The 12,879-nt window shown below is 35.7% G+C and overlaps 1 protein-coding gene across 3 annotated transcripts in view; it reads left to right on the forward strand.

Moving 5' to 3' along the window:
* The first annotated feature begins 621 nt into the window (after positions 1-621).
* Positions 622-12,879, forward strand: part of URB1 (URB1 ribosome biogenesis homolog) — a 96,841-nt gene continuing 84,583 nt past the window's right edge. Inside the window, exons 1-4 of one of the 3 annotated variants that reach the window (XR_004232936.1) lie at positions 622-968; positions 5,688-5,827; positions 7,150-7,301; positions 8,922-9,054. Coding sequence is in view for 2 of the 3 variants with exons in the window: in XM_023498904.2 (XP_023354672.1) it covers positions 830-968; positions 5,688-5,827; positions 7,150-7,301; positions 8,922-9,054 (564 nt within the window). In the remaining variant the exon portion in view is untranslated. The remainder of the gene's footprint in view (positions 969-5,687; positions 5,828-7,149; positions 7,302-8,921; positions 9,055-12,879) is intronic. The other 2 variants (XM_023498904.2, XM_012544405.3) reach the window with 2 other exon arrangements.

The following is a 12,879-nucleotide window of genomic DNA, read 5'->3' on the forward strand; positions in this document are numbered from 1 at the left end:
GAGGGAAATACTGACAAGAAAAGGCTTACCGAAGAAGATAGGACTTTTAAATTGAGTCTCGAAGGGGGTTCTAGGATTTTTTTCCCAAAGCAATGGATTCAAAATTTACGTATTTCTAGCTCCCCCCAGCAATAAACAAATAAATAAGTACCCTGTTTTGCATCAGTGAGCAAGAATTTAAAGCACAAACTATTTCTGGAAGCGTCTGATCAGGACTAATAGACCAAGATATGAACTTCCAAAAACCCAGTTTTACACTTTAGGGTAATTGTCTTACCTAAAGTCACAAAACAAGGTAAAATTAACAATAATAATAATAGGCGGCCATATAGTGCTTTGAACATGTTCTCATTTGATTCTCACAAGCCAGGGATGTAGGTGCTGTTATCATCCCTATTTACAGATAAAGAAAATGACGTAGCCAGAGATGAAGTACTTTGCTAGTACGCATCGTGCGACTAAATTAGAACTCAGAGCTTCTTGCCTCACTCCCACACTTGCCCCACGCTCCGTTCTGTGATGTGCCTAGGCAGAGCACAGCCGGCTCGAAGGCGTGGCCAAGTTGCGCAGACCCGGAAGACCTGCGCCCGTGCATTCCCAGCTCACGGAGAAGCCCCACCCCCTTCGCCAATGCCCCGCCCCTGGGCTGGCTCGCTCGTGGTGCGCGGCTGGGAACAAACCAGGCTCCTTCCGGCCTTGCTCCCTGGCTCGCTCCGGGTCCTCCTCCTTCCGCCCCACGTGGTTTGTCCGGGATTACACACCGGCAGTCTGCGCCCGGTGCGCAGCCCTTCCAAAGATATCCACATAGGCTCGTCACGACTCTTTGGCCATGGGAAACCCAAAGAGGAAAGCCCTTAAGGAAGAGAGCAAGGCCTCCTCGGCCGGTCCTGCGAAAAGGCCTCGCGGGGAAGATTTCACCGGGCAGCAGTTTAAGACACAGCTCAAAGACCCTCAGACTATGGTGTCAGGTACGCATCCCGCGCTGCGGGGATCGGAGGTCAGGGGTTAAAGGTCGGGCGAGGGGCGGAGCTCCTGCGGGCACGTGGTGCCGACTCCCGTTAGCTTCTGTGATACCTCCCCACGTGTTGCGTCCTCTCTCGGTTTACTTGCGGCAATTCTAGAATACTCAGCATCTTGGAGCCCTATCCATGTCCCAGTTGACACTTTTCTTGTTTCCTCATCTATAAAATTATGGAATACAGTTAAATTTTCTCCAGCTGTCACGGTTTTATAGTTTCGCTCTCATATTCAGTAAACATTAGCGGTTCCCTGTCACCGCCAGGATCAAGGAAGAAATCCTCCGTTGGAGATTAAAAATCCTAAATCATTCGGTCTCTTCCTGCCTTTCTAGTCTTCTTAAATCCTAATCCTCTCCGTATACACTGAAGTACCGTAACCCTGGTTTCTCTGTGGTTCCTCGTGGTAGATACTCCCTCTCCTACCTCTGGGCATTTTCCCCGCCTTTCCCCCATGCATTGGACTCCCCGGTCGGCTTCTCTAGCTTTCCTCAACTCGCTCCTAAAATTCCACCTTCTTCAAGAAGCCTTATATATTCTCCCTTAATCTTAGTCCCTTCCTTCTGAGATTATCTCCGATTTATCCTGCGTCTCCAGTTTGTACATAATTGTTTGCATGTTTTTGCCCTTTGTATCCCCAGTGCCCTGCACATAGTAGGTGCTTAATACATTCTTATTAACTTGACGACTCCTGCTATTTGCGATTTATTAGCATACGACAGCAAAAAATTAGGACTTGGTTAAAAAATTTATTTAATAGGACCTTCAGATGGGTGAAAAAAAAAAAAAGTTTGCCATTCAGTTTAATGACCAGCACTTTTAGAGCAGAAACCTTGCATTTGAGGAGTTTATTTAATTAGATTCAGAGAATTTAGAGCTGGAGAAGACTTTAGAGGTTGTCTGGTCTGATATTTCCGTCCAGAAATTCTCTGAGCTGTGACCCAGAGTTAAATCTGATGCTTTGATTCAAAACCAACTTCTCCCTTCAAATCTGGTGCTCTTTTTACTGTCCCACACTTGAGAAATTACATGCTAAATCCAGGTTAAGATTTCGATAAACCGCAGAAACTAGGCATTGACACACACTTTTAACACCCTATACCAAGATAAGGTCAAAATGGGTTCATGATCTAGGCATAAAGAATGAGATCATAAATAAATTGGAAGAGCATAGGATAGTTTACCTCTCAGACCTGTGGAAGAGGAAGGAATTTATGACCAAAGAAGAACTAGAGATCACTATTGACTACAAAATTGAAAATTTTGATTATATCAAATTGAAAAGTTTTTGTACAAACAAAAAAGATTTCGATAAACCATTTCTAATGGAGCAGTAATGAACTGAACCAGCTATGCCCAGAGAAAGAACTCTGGGAGATGACTAAAAACCATTACATTGAATTCCCAATCCCTATATTTATGCCCACCTGCATTTTTGATTTCCTTCACAAGCTAATTGTACAATATTTCAGAGTCTGATTCTTTTTGTACAGCAAAATAACGGTTTGGTCATGTATACTTATTGTGTATCTAATTTATATTTTAATATATTTAACATCTACTGGTCATCCTGCCATCTGGGGGAGAGGATGGGGGAAAGGAGGGGAGAAATTGGTACAAGAGTTTTGGCAATTGTCAATGCTGTAAAGTTACCCATACATATAACCTGTAAATAAAAGGCTATTAAATTAAAAAAAAAAAAAAGATTTCGATAAACATTCTTAGCTTTTTAATCCTGGACACTTCACTTTTACCTTTCCAAGCCTGTTTCCTAATTTGTAAAATGGGGAATATATGTACTACCTACCTCAAAAGTTTTGGAGAAGAGATTTTGTAAGACCTCTCATTGAGCCATAGTTTGTCTTTAGCCAAGTCTTTTTGGTTTTTGTATAGCTCTACTTGTTACAAATATTAATGTAGCAAATTTATATGAATTTTACATTTTATGGTATTCACATTTAAAATGCAATATTAAATATATTTAACATATTTATATATTATAAGTTATATATTTAACATATCATAAAATGTCTAGTATTTCAAACCATGACATATTTCAATACTTCAAGGATTTGTGATTTTTTCGATGGCTATATAATTGCCATCAATGAAAATAACAACTCTATTATGTGGACTTAGTAAAAAAGACTTTGGGAATTTCTGTGGCTGAAAATTGCACTAGTCCATGGCCAACCTAATGATGAGCTTCTCCAGACAATTCATCTGGTTCTTAAATGACAGATATCGTCATTAGGCTCTAACTTGAAGCCTTTCCAGTTTGGTAGGACATACTAAAGCTTAAATAAATAAGTAGTTAGCAGCAGCAATATTAGCAGCAGCCAACATTTCTATAACATGAACTATTTTCCTGGTACTGTACTAAGTACTTTACAAATCTTATCTCATTTGATCCTCACAACAACCCTGAGAGGTAGGTGCTATTATTATTTCAATTTTACAATTGAGGAAATTGAGGCAGAGATTTAATGACTTGCCCAGGATCACATAGCTAGTCAGTGGCTGGATTTGAAATTAGGTGTTTCTGACCTCTGGCTCAGTGAATTATAATCTACCTAGCTGTTCAGTAAATTCCACTAGCTTTTGAAATCCCAAGATTATCTCCAAACGAGGATAAGGCATTGGAATATCATGTTAGTAGATTATACTGTAGTACCTCAAAATAATTTTGAAATAGGCAACAACAACAATAATTATAACAGTAGCTGATATTTATATAGCCTTTTATGATTTTAAGTCAGGAAACATTTATTAAGCACTTACTATGTGCCAGTCATTTATAAAAACAATTATCTACAAGCATTACCTTACTTGATAAAGTCATTCCGAAGCTTTTATTAAACACTCTCTATGTGTCAGGCACTGTGCAAGGTCCTAGGGGTACAAAGATAAAGGAAATAACTCTTGCCCTTGAAGAACTTACATGTTGTAACTGCAAATTGGATAGTAGTGCCTTTATTATATCCTTTATTGAATAGATAGTGAATTTGAGACTCAGAAGTAATGTGACTGCCCTAGGTCATGGTCAAGTGACAGCTTAGATTTGAACCTGTATCTTGACTGAAGTCCAGTGCCCTTTCTGCTCTGCCATGTTATATTTGCTTGGTAGTTATTACAATTTTTTCCATTATGAATTTTTTGATTAAATTTTGTTTTAATTTGCAGTAGATTGGAAAGCTGGCCCAGGCAGACCTGAATTCAAATACTGCCTCTGCAAATTACTGACTGTGTGTTCCTGTTCAAGTCACTTAACCTCTCAGTGCACTGGGCTATCATTCCATAATACTATTTGTTTCAAACAAGTCGAAACATGCATTGGTAGAGGGAATCTATAGAACATTATTAGATTGTAATTTCAAGAATGCAAGAGTTGTCTTTTTTGTATCCCCAGCACTTAGCTTAGTTTGTGCCATATAATAGGTGCTTAATAAACGATTACTGATTGATTGAAATATATGGTAAATACCAATGCAAGAACTATTCTAATCTATATCTGATTCCCGTATTTCCTCTCCACTCTTCTCAGTAAGAACTTGGATATCCTCACTGTAGTCTGTCATGGATTATACTTTCTGTTGTAACTGGAATTAATATTCTCTATCTGTCCCCTGAACTTGATCTTTCATCTCTCCCTTATGTGCTCACATAAAAGCTGTTGTCATTGCCTGGATGTGATCTCATCTCACCTTTGCCTTTTGAAATCTTCCTTGAAGCCTTCTCTTAGTTGCTGCCTCCTCTAAGAAGCCTTCACTGACAAGCCTTTTCATTCTTCTTTAAGTGTGTGTTGTATCTTCTAATAGACTCCAAGCCTCTTGAGTTGGAACTGTTTTGGTTTCTTGTTTTTAATCTTCAGCACAAAACACAGTACCTTGTGTTTAGTAATAATGTTTGTTGAAATGACTTGAGGAATAGAAAAAAAAGATGAAGACAGTTTTTCTTCCCTTTTCCCATGCTTCCCAATAGTCTTCTGTTTTTCAGAATCACAGCTTTGGTACTTTTTTTGGATTTACTCATCACTCAAAGTTCTCCATGATTCAGTTTTGCTCTTCTTTCCTCTCTTTGCTTCCAGATGGATTTTTTTTCCCCTCATAATTTTTTAGCTGGGGAAAGCACTTTAAGTAGACTTTGTAACACTAATGTGTAAATGACTAGGTCATCAAATTGTAGGATCTTAGAATTAGAAATTAACCTAAGCAGTAAACTAGTGTTATGTAGTTTATCACTTTTCATAGGTGAACAAATAGAAACAAATAGAAATAGGTTAAGTAATTTGGTGTGAAGTATTTGTGTTTTTAAAGAGGAGATTCCTGTTAATCCACATACCTCTTAATTGGCAGGATTTCAGACAGTGTTAGAAAATGAAAGGGAAAAACTCAGATTAAATGGGAGAAAATACTAAGGTTCTCAGACTTCTAACTTGCTAACTTGGTCAGCACCTCCAAATTGTCACCAATTTTTATACCTTTCTCCTTTTACTTTTGAATCTGCAGATTGCCCCAAACTTCTCATCTCCCCGCCCTTTCCCCTCCCATATTTGACTCTCAGGGAAAAAGTAGCTCTGGTGAGATGGAAGAGGAAAGGGAGAAGCATCAGGTTGTATAGTTAACTGAGTAAAAGGTTACTTCTGTAATGCCTATGTAACTTTTATTTCAGCTTTGGAAACTTTTATCTCCATTGCCAAAATGTTACCACAAACTGGACTATATGATGTCGTGGAAGGATATATAAAAATTTCTGTTGAGTGCTCAGAGATTTTCCAACTTTTAAATGGAGAAAAAAGAACTGAACATGAAGTAAGTTGCATTTGAACATTCTTTACAAAGGAAAAATGATCTATCCTGTCATCAGAGTTGGTATATGAAGGATAGCATTTGTATGTATCTAATAAGACATGATTTTTATTGTTGTCATTGTGGTTTCTAAAATCCATCTTTTTTTTTTATTAAGATGTTTAAAAAAGTTATTGATGCCCTTTTCTGTCCCAACTATCTTCAGATATACTCCTCCTCCCAGCAAGCTTTGCCTAATAACAGTGTTAAAGTCAAAAACAACCAACACACTGACCACCTATGGCAGCGCATGCCACATTTCATAACCTCGTTCCCTCTCTCTTTGATGAAAGGCGCATAATCCATTTCCTCATCTCAGACCGTTCTTGGTCATTGTAATACATAATAACCTTTTTTATTTTGTCATTCTTCCCATTTCCATTGTTGTAGTTATTGTGTATATTATTTCCTTTTCTGTGCTCACATCATCCTGAATTGATTCATATAAATCTTTCTGTTTCACTGAATTTGTATTCATAGTTTCTTATTGAACAGAATTATCCCATTGTACTCATATACCACAGTTTATCCATTCTTCAAAAAACAAATACCCATTTTTTAATCCTTTGCTATGATTTTTTAAAATGTTATTAATATGTTTGTCTATGTGGGACGTTTATTTCTATATGCCCTAAGAGTGGAATCTCTGGGCCAAAGCATATGAACATTTTAGTCAACTTTTTTTTTTTTAAGCACAGTTCTAAATTGTTTTCTGGAATAGTTGGACTTATTCATCAATATCAATAGTGTATCATTTTGCCTATCTTCCTGTATACCCTCCAACATTAACTTTTTAAATTTTTTTTTCATCTTTGTCAATTTGTTAAATGTGAAGTAAAACCTCAGAGTTGTTTTAATTTAAATATCTATTTATTATTAGTGATTTGGAGCACTCTTTTATATGGCTGTTAATAATTTGTAATTGTGTTGAGAGCTCCTTTGATTACTTAGGGATATTCATGTCTTTTTGAAAGAATTCTAATAATGAATAGTTATTTATAGTGCTGAATTTAATTTAGTGAAATAGCATTAAGACTAGCAATATTCCACAGATTTCAAAAATAGGTGGAGTTGACTTTGATCTTTTCAGGATTTTATATAGTTGAAAATTTGGTTTTGGGATCTTTGTTAAACCATTTGAAATCTTGAGTATTTGTAAGAATCTTTAGCCATTAAGATATTAGAAGACAATAAGAAACATTTATAATTAAGGGGGATTTTTTTGTTGTTGTTGTTTAGAAAGGAAAAAATGAAATTTGTGAAATGCTTAATTTTATCTTTTTCAGAGGATATTAATTTTTAAAACTTTAGAGGCCATATTACTGCGAACAGCAGGTGATCTTTCTCATTTTCATGTTGTGGGAACCAACATCATGAAAAAAGTTATGACTAGCCATATGAAGCTGATTTATGATTCACTAAATGCTTCAAGCTACAAGTAAGTCCTTGTCCATGTATCTGTACTGTTTTTAACTTTGGTTTTTGCCTTCAGACTTTTCTAGGAAAAAATCTATTTGTCATTTTAGTTGATGGTACTTAGTACATTTTCCTATCCTCTTTTTTTTATTTCCAGTTATCCAAGAAATACTTATCAAACACCTATTATTTGCCTGTTAGGTACTTTGATGGTACAACAAATAAAAGCTTATATTTTGGTCAGGGAAACATGTTTATGTGAAATTATTTCTGAATTAGACCAGTATACAGCATCAAAAAACATTAAAAAAAGTATGTCAGATTAAGTATACAGCCTATAAAGTTGAAGACTGGAGTAGTGTGGGAGTAGAAAAAACATAGTATTGTCATTAGAAGGCCTGGGTTTGAGTTTCAACTTTCTGTTCTCCCTCTTTGAATTTGAACAAGTTCTTTCATCATTTTGGGCCTTTTATTTCCTCATCTGCAAAATAAGTAATAGATTAAATCATATTTAAAGTTCCTTCTCACTCTGATAGTGTGAGGTCCTATACTATTAGTCATGTAATTGTTATCATACAGTTATCGTCCTCTTAGGGAATACATGCTATCAAGGGTTTTTGGTTTTTTTTTTTTTTTTTTTTTATCTTCCAAATGCAGAAATAAACTCATATGATTATTTACCTAAAGTTCATATACTCATTCTTTAAATCTCATGGCAGTGAATCATTATCATGTTTTTTTTTTTTTTTTTTAACACTTTTGTCCTCAGTTTCCCTAAAAGCAGGTGTTTCTGTTTATAGGTATTTTAGAGACAGAAGGAATTTTAGATTTTGGGTCCAAACACATCATTTTTAGATGAGAAAGTTTAGGGTTACAGAAGAGTCAAGCAATTGGTAATTATAACCAACCAGTATTTGAAACTTGGTAGATGCCAGATACAATGATCCTTCAATTATACCACTTTATCTCTTTGTGAATACCTTTCCCTGTTTTTCTCTGAGCACATAATGGCTTCCCCTTTTTTCCTTTGGAGACCTCTCCCCTCTGATACCACTGCCATCCTGGTTCTGACCCTTATTACTTCACTTCTGGACCATTGCGGTAGCCTTCTAATAGGTCTACTTATTTCAGGTCTTCTCATTTCAGTCCCTCTTTCATTCTGCTGTCAAAGTAATTTTTCCTTAAGTTTAAATTTGACCATGTAAATTTCAATGACTTTCCTTTATTTCCAAGATTAAATATGAAATTTTCTGGTATTTAAAACTCTTCATAACTTGACCCCTTTCTACTTTTCCAGTCTTCTTATTTTTTACAAACTCCATGTAATCTATGATCATGTGATAGGCTATATACCCTGTATCTGGAATTCTTTCCCTCTTCATTCTTGCCTCCTTCAAGTTTCAGCTAAAATCCTTTCTTCCTGTTATAGGGACTAATTTTTTGCTTTTCTTTGTATCCCCAGCCCTTAGCATAGTGCCTGGCACACAGTAGGCATTTAGTAAATTTTTATTGTTTAACTGATTAGCTGGCAGTGTTTCACTATTAATGTACCTTGTATTCAGAAGAGTTGTTCTCACTGTAAGATCATATATAGAAATGTCATTTTGAATTAACTTTATATTTTCTTTTATTATATACATAGAATGAGTCAAACCTGTTTGAACCTTATGTCCGCTATGGTGGCACAGGGTCCAGATGCTGCCAGGGATTTCTATAGCCGATTTGACTTCAACAAAAATTCATTGTATGGTTTGGTGAAAATAAGAAGTCCAAAGGTAAAGAACATTTAACTTCTGCTTTTAAAATTCTATTTGGTTATTCCATATTTTTCTTAAAAATACTTACTTTCCTTTCTCTTGTTTTTATTTTACTCTGTTTTAAACTAAAATGTAAGAGGTAGTATGAAAAAAGGTGTTTTTGTGAATATGGGGGGTATTCAGGTGTTTGAGAATAGTCTAATCTGGTAATTGGAAGTTTGACACTGAAACAAAATGAGGCAAAAGAAGATTTACTTAATCTTATCTAGAGAAGAATCAATAAGGATAGACATTGAGAATTCTTTGAATTGATTTAGCTGACATGATCTCCCATCTCAATTTACCACTCAGCCATCTCAGAGCCTCTCTAGCTCTTTTGAGCCACTTTGTCCTCAGGCAGTAAAGTGCTACCCAGAGTATGAGTCCTTAGCCCCCGAGGAAACCCAAGTCTCAAGGAATATCTTTATACTTTTTAAGGAAAAAGTAGCTCCACTTACATGGGTAAAAGATTCCTGCTATCTAGGAAATGAATTGTGGGTTAGGTTGAATTATTCTTTTTTCCAAGTAATAGAAAAAATTATAAAACTTATTTAGTTTAGAAAATCTCCTTTTTCCCTTTCTTCCTTGGTCAGAAATAAATATTAAATATTGTAGAATGTATGCTTAATAAACTAAAACTCACTCCTAACCAGTATTAAGCCTGAAATAATAGAATGGATGAATGAACTTTGTCTAACCTGCCTAATTTGACCAATCCCAAATTAACAAAAGAGAGATATTAAAGTAAAGGAAGAGCCAGCTTCATTTTGAAGACATATTGAGAAGAGAAAATTCTATTTGCAGCAGATGGAAAAATGCATCTCTGCTGGACAAGTTCTTGTAGCCTGGTGAATGGCTAAATGAGATGTGAAGCATGGTTCTGGGATGACTAGATATAGAATGATTTAGATGAGATTTCACACATACCCACCAATCAGAGCTCAGTCCTAGGATGGAAATCTTAAAACTAAATGAATTAATTCTTTCATATGTACTTCAGATTTCCATGCCCTTAGATATTATTTCTGAATTTATACACTCTTTGCATATATACAATTCCATTTAAAACACCTACCCACACAAACTAGATAGATGGTAAGCAGAAGGGAAAAAAGAAAAAGGTTTGGTTTTGTTGTCAGTGTGCATAAAGGAAGTGGTAACCGTGAAAAAGGATATGTAATCAGAGACCTTGTAGGGGCAGTTCTTAGAATCCAGAGAGTTAAGCTAGCTTAGTATCTTAAATCACAATCTTTAAGATTTAGTTTACAATGTTACAGGGTTAAGAGTTGATCACACTGCTAAGTGAAATGAACAGAACCAGGAAATCATTATACAAGGTAACAAGAAGATTATACAGTGATCAATTTTGATGGACATGGCTTTCTTCAACTGTTTAGTGGTGAAGAGAGTCATCTACACCCAGAGAGAGGACTGTGGGAACTGAGTGTAGCTCATAACATAACATTTTCACTTTTTTTGTTGTTGTTTGTCTGCATTTTATTTTGCTTCTCTTTGTTTTGTTTTGTTTTTATTGATTTGATTTGATTTTTCTTGTGTGGCATGATAATTCTATAAATATGTATGCATATGTTGGATTTAATATGTTTCTACCATGTTTAACATATATTGGACTACTTGCCATCTAGGAGAGGGGGTGGGGAAAGAGGGTGGGGAAATTGGGACACAAGGTTTTGCAAGGGCTAATGTTGAAGAACTGTCCATGCATATGTTTTGAAAAATAAAAAGCTTTAATAAAGAAAAAGAAAGGAAAAAGAGTTCATCACAGTCCTTTTTAGCCTCTAAAGGCTCCTCAGCTTGCTGTTTTACTCATTATCATGTTTATTCTTACCATCTATTTTTCAGGATGTGATGTATCCTTTTTGATTACTAAAATTAAAACACTTCTCATTAATTAGCTTGAAGCCTTACCTAAGATTATTAAATATGCTATTATTAAATGCTAATACTGAACAAATTGAAGAAATTTGTTACTATAAATAGTTGCTCTTCACATATATGAATATATATGGGGATAATAACATTTATATATATATGTAAATGCAGATATACTGATTCTTCTAATCTTATTTACTGAAATTTTTGAGAGCCACTCTTCTCCCTTCTGGAGTAAATATCAGAGCCTTGTGTTGTCCCAGTATTTTCTGAGGTCCTTCCACTTTGTTCTTCAAGGATCACAGAATGACTCAGTCTAGGGATATGGCAAAATCCTAAGCGGTCTGATCATTTCTTTCCTGGACTGAGCTTTCCAGACTCTAGATTTTGGTTTTGGTCCTAGGCAACACATTACAAACTTGGCTTCTGCATAGTAATCAAAGAGGACAGTTGCTGGCTCCAGTCCCTTTTAACTTATTGACAAGACCTACATATTTAGAGTGATAGAACTTTAGGCCCCTAGGTCCCTCAACCCTTGCCCTGATTACTCAGCCCTGATCTGAGTCCTAGATATAGCTCTTTGTTATGATAGAGCTACCAGCCTTTCCTGGTCTGTGCCAGAGAGTTGAAGCTAAGATCCTGTTCTGACTATTTAGATGCTGGTCTATCCCTGGTCTTTGCCCCAGAGATGAAACCAGAATCCTACTTGTATGTCAGAGCTTCAGACCTGCAGTTTCAGTCTAGAATCTGGGATCCTGCTTGGCCTTACCCTCCCACCCCTGCCCCCCCATAGTTTTTGCTCTGATCACTTGCCTATGAATTGATTTTATGATCTTGTCCTAGAAAAATGACCTATTGTGGTTTCTCTTTGGATTTCTCTGATCGATACTTGGTTTGATGCTCTACTTAAATTTTTTTTGTTGGAAACATTCTTCTTTTGATTCTTCAACTCTACTCTTTTTGCTGGTTTTTCTTCAAACAGTTTTATTTATAGATGACATATTCTGTAGTTCCATTATTGTTTTCCTTTCTGTGTATTGATTTATTCTTGTTTTTGCTATATAATATTATCGCTGAATATGAAGGGTGGTGCCAGTGATGGTTGATCTTGACTATGTATTAGCCAATACATTTTAGGTTTTCTTTACAATGAAATGACTTCAAAAGCCAAGGGTTCCTTTATAGGAAAGGCAAATTTGGGAGCAAATCTCCCTGGAAGATCACTGACTCTTTACTCTTCTAGCTCAGAGAATGTGCCATGGCATGTGGTGAAGAGTTATTATTCACTGAGGGGGAAGAAACGATTTCTTTTCCTGAAGTAAGTAAGCAAGTTACTTTTTAGAAAGCTGATTTTCTTCTGTGGAAATTTTTAGAGCTTATTCTCTTCTATGGAAAATATCTAAAAAATTAGATTTTTAATAATATCTAATCCTAGGTAGAATAAAACCCTTGGAAGTCATAACATCAAAGAAGGTTTTTGTGATGTTCGTTATGTGCAAGTTTATGTTTTTTGTTTGCAGCTATTGTTTTAATTATGGTTGATGGGTTCTGCCTAAGGGAGATAGAAGTGTGAATGATAGGTTTATAAGAAGGCTATAAAACTATTTCAGATGGCTCCATTCCACATATCCCCTGCCTCCAGTGGAATTTGTTTTTAAATAGAAAACATGAAATTGAATATTTTTATTATTTAGTAAGGATATCCATCAGGCATATGTATTAGCAATAGATTATTTAAGTGCTTCTTTTCATTTGCCAAATTGGCTTCTTTCATCTTCCAAGTATTCTGAAAGCTTCAAGTAAACCTTCTCCAAATCTTTCTTAGTGAGTATTAAAAGTAGATAAAAATTTACACCAAATTTTTTTAAACCCTATCATTTCAACTAGAAGGAACTATTTCTAGTTTATTCG

Source organism: Sarcophilus harrisii, chromosome 3 (genome assembly GCF_902635505.1).
Source record: "Sarcophilus harrisii chromosome 3, mSarHar1.11, whole genome shotgun sequence".
Lineage (NCBI taxonomy): Eukaryota > Metazoa > Chordata > Mammalia > Dasyuromorphia > Dasyuridae > Sarcophilus > Sarcophilus harrisii.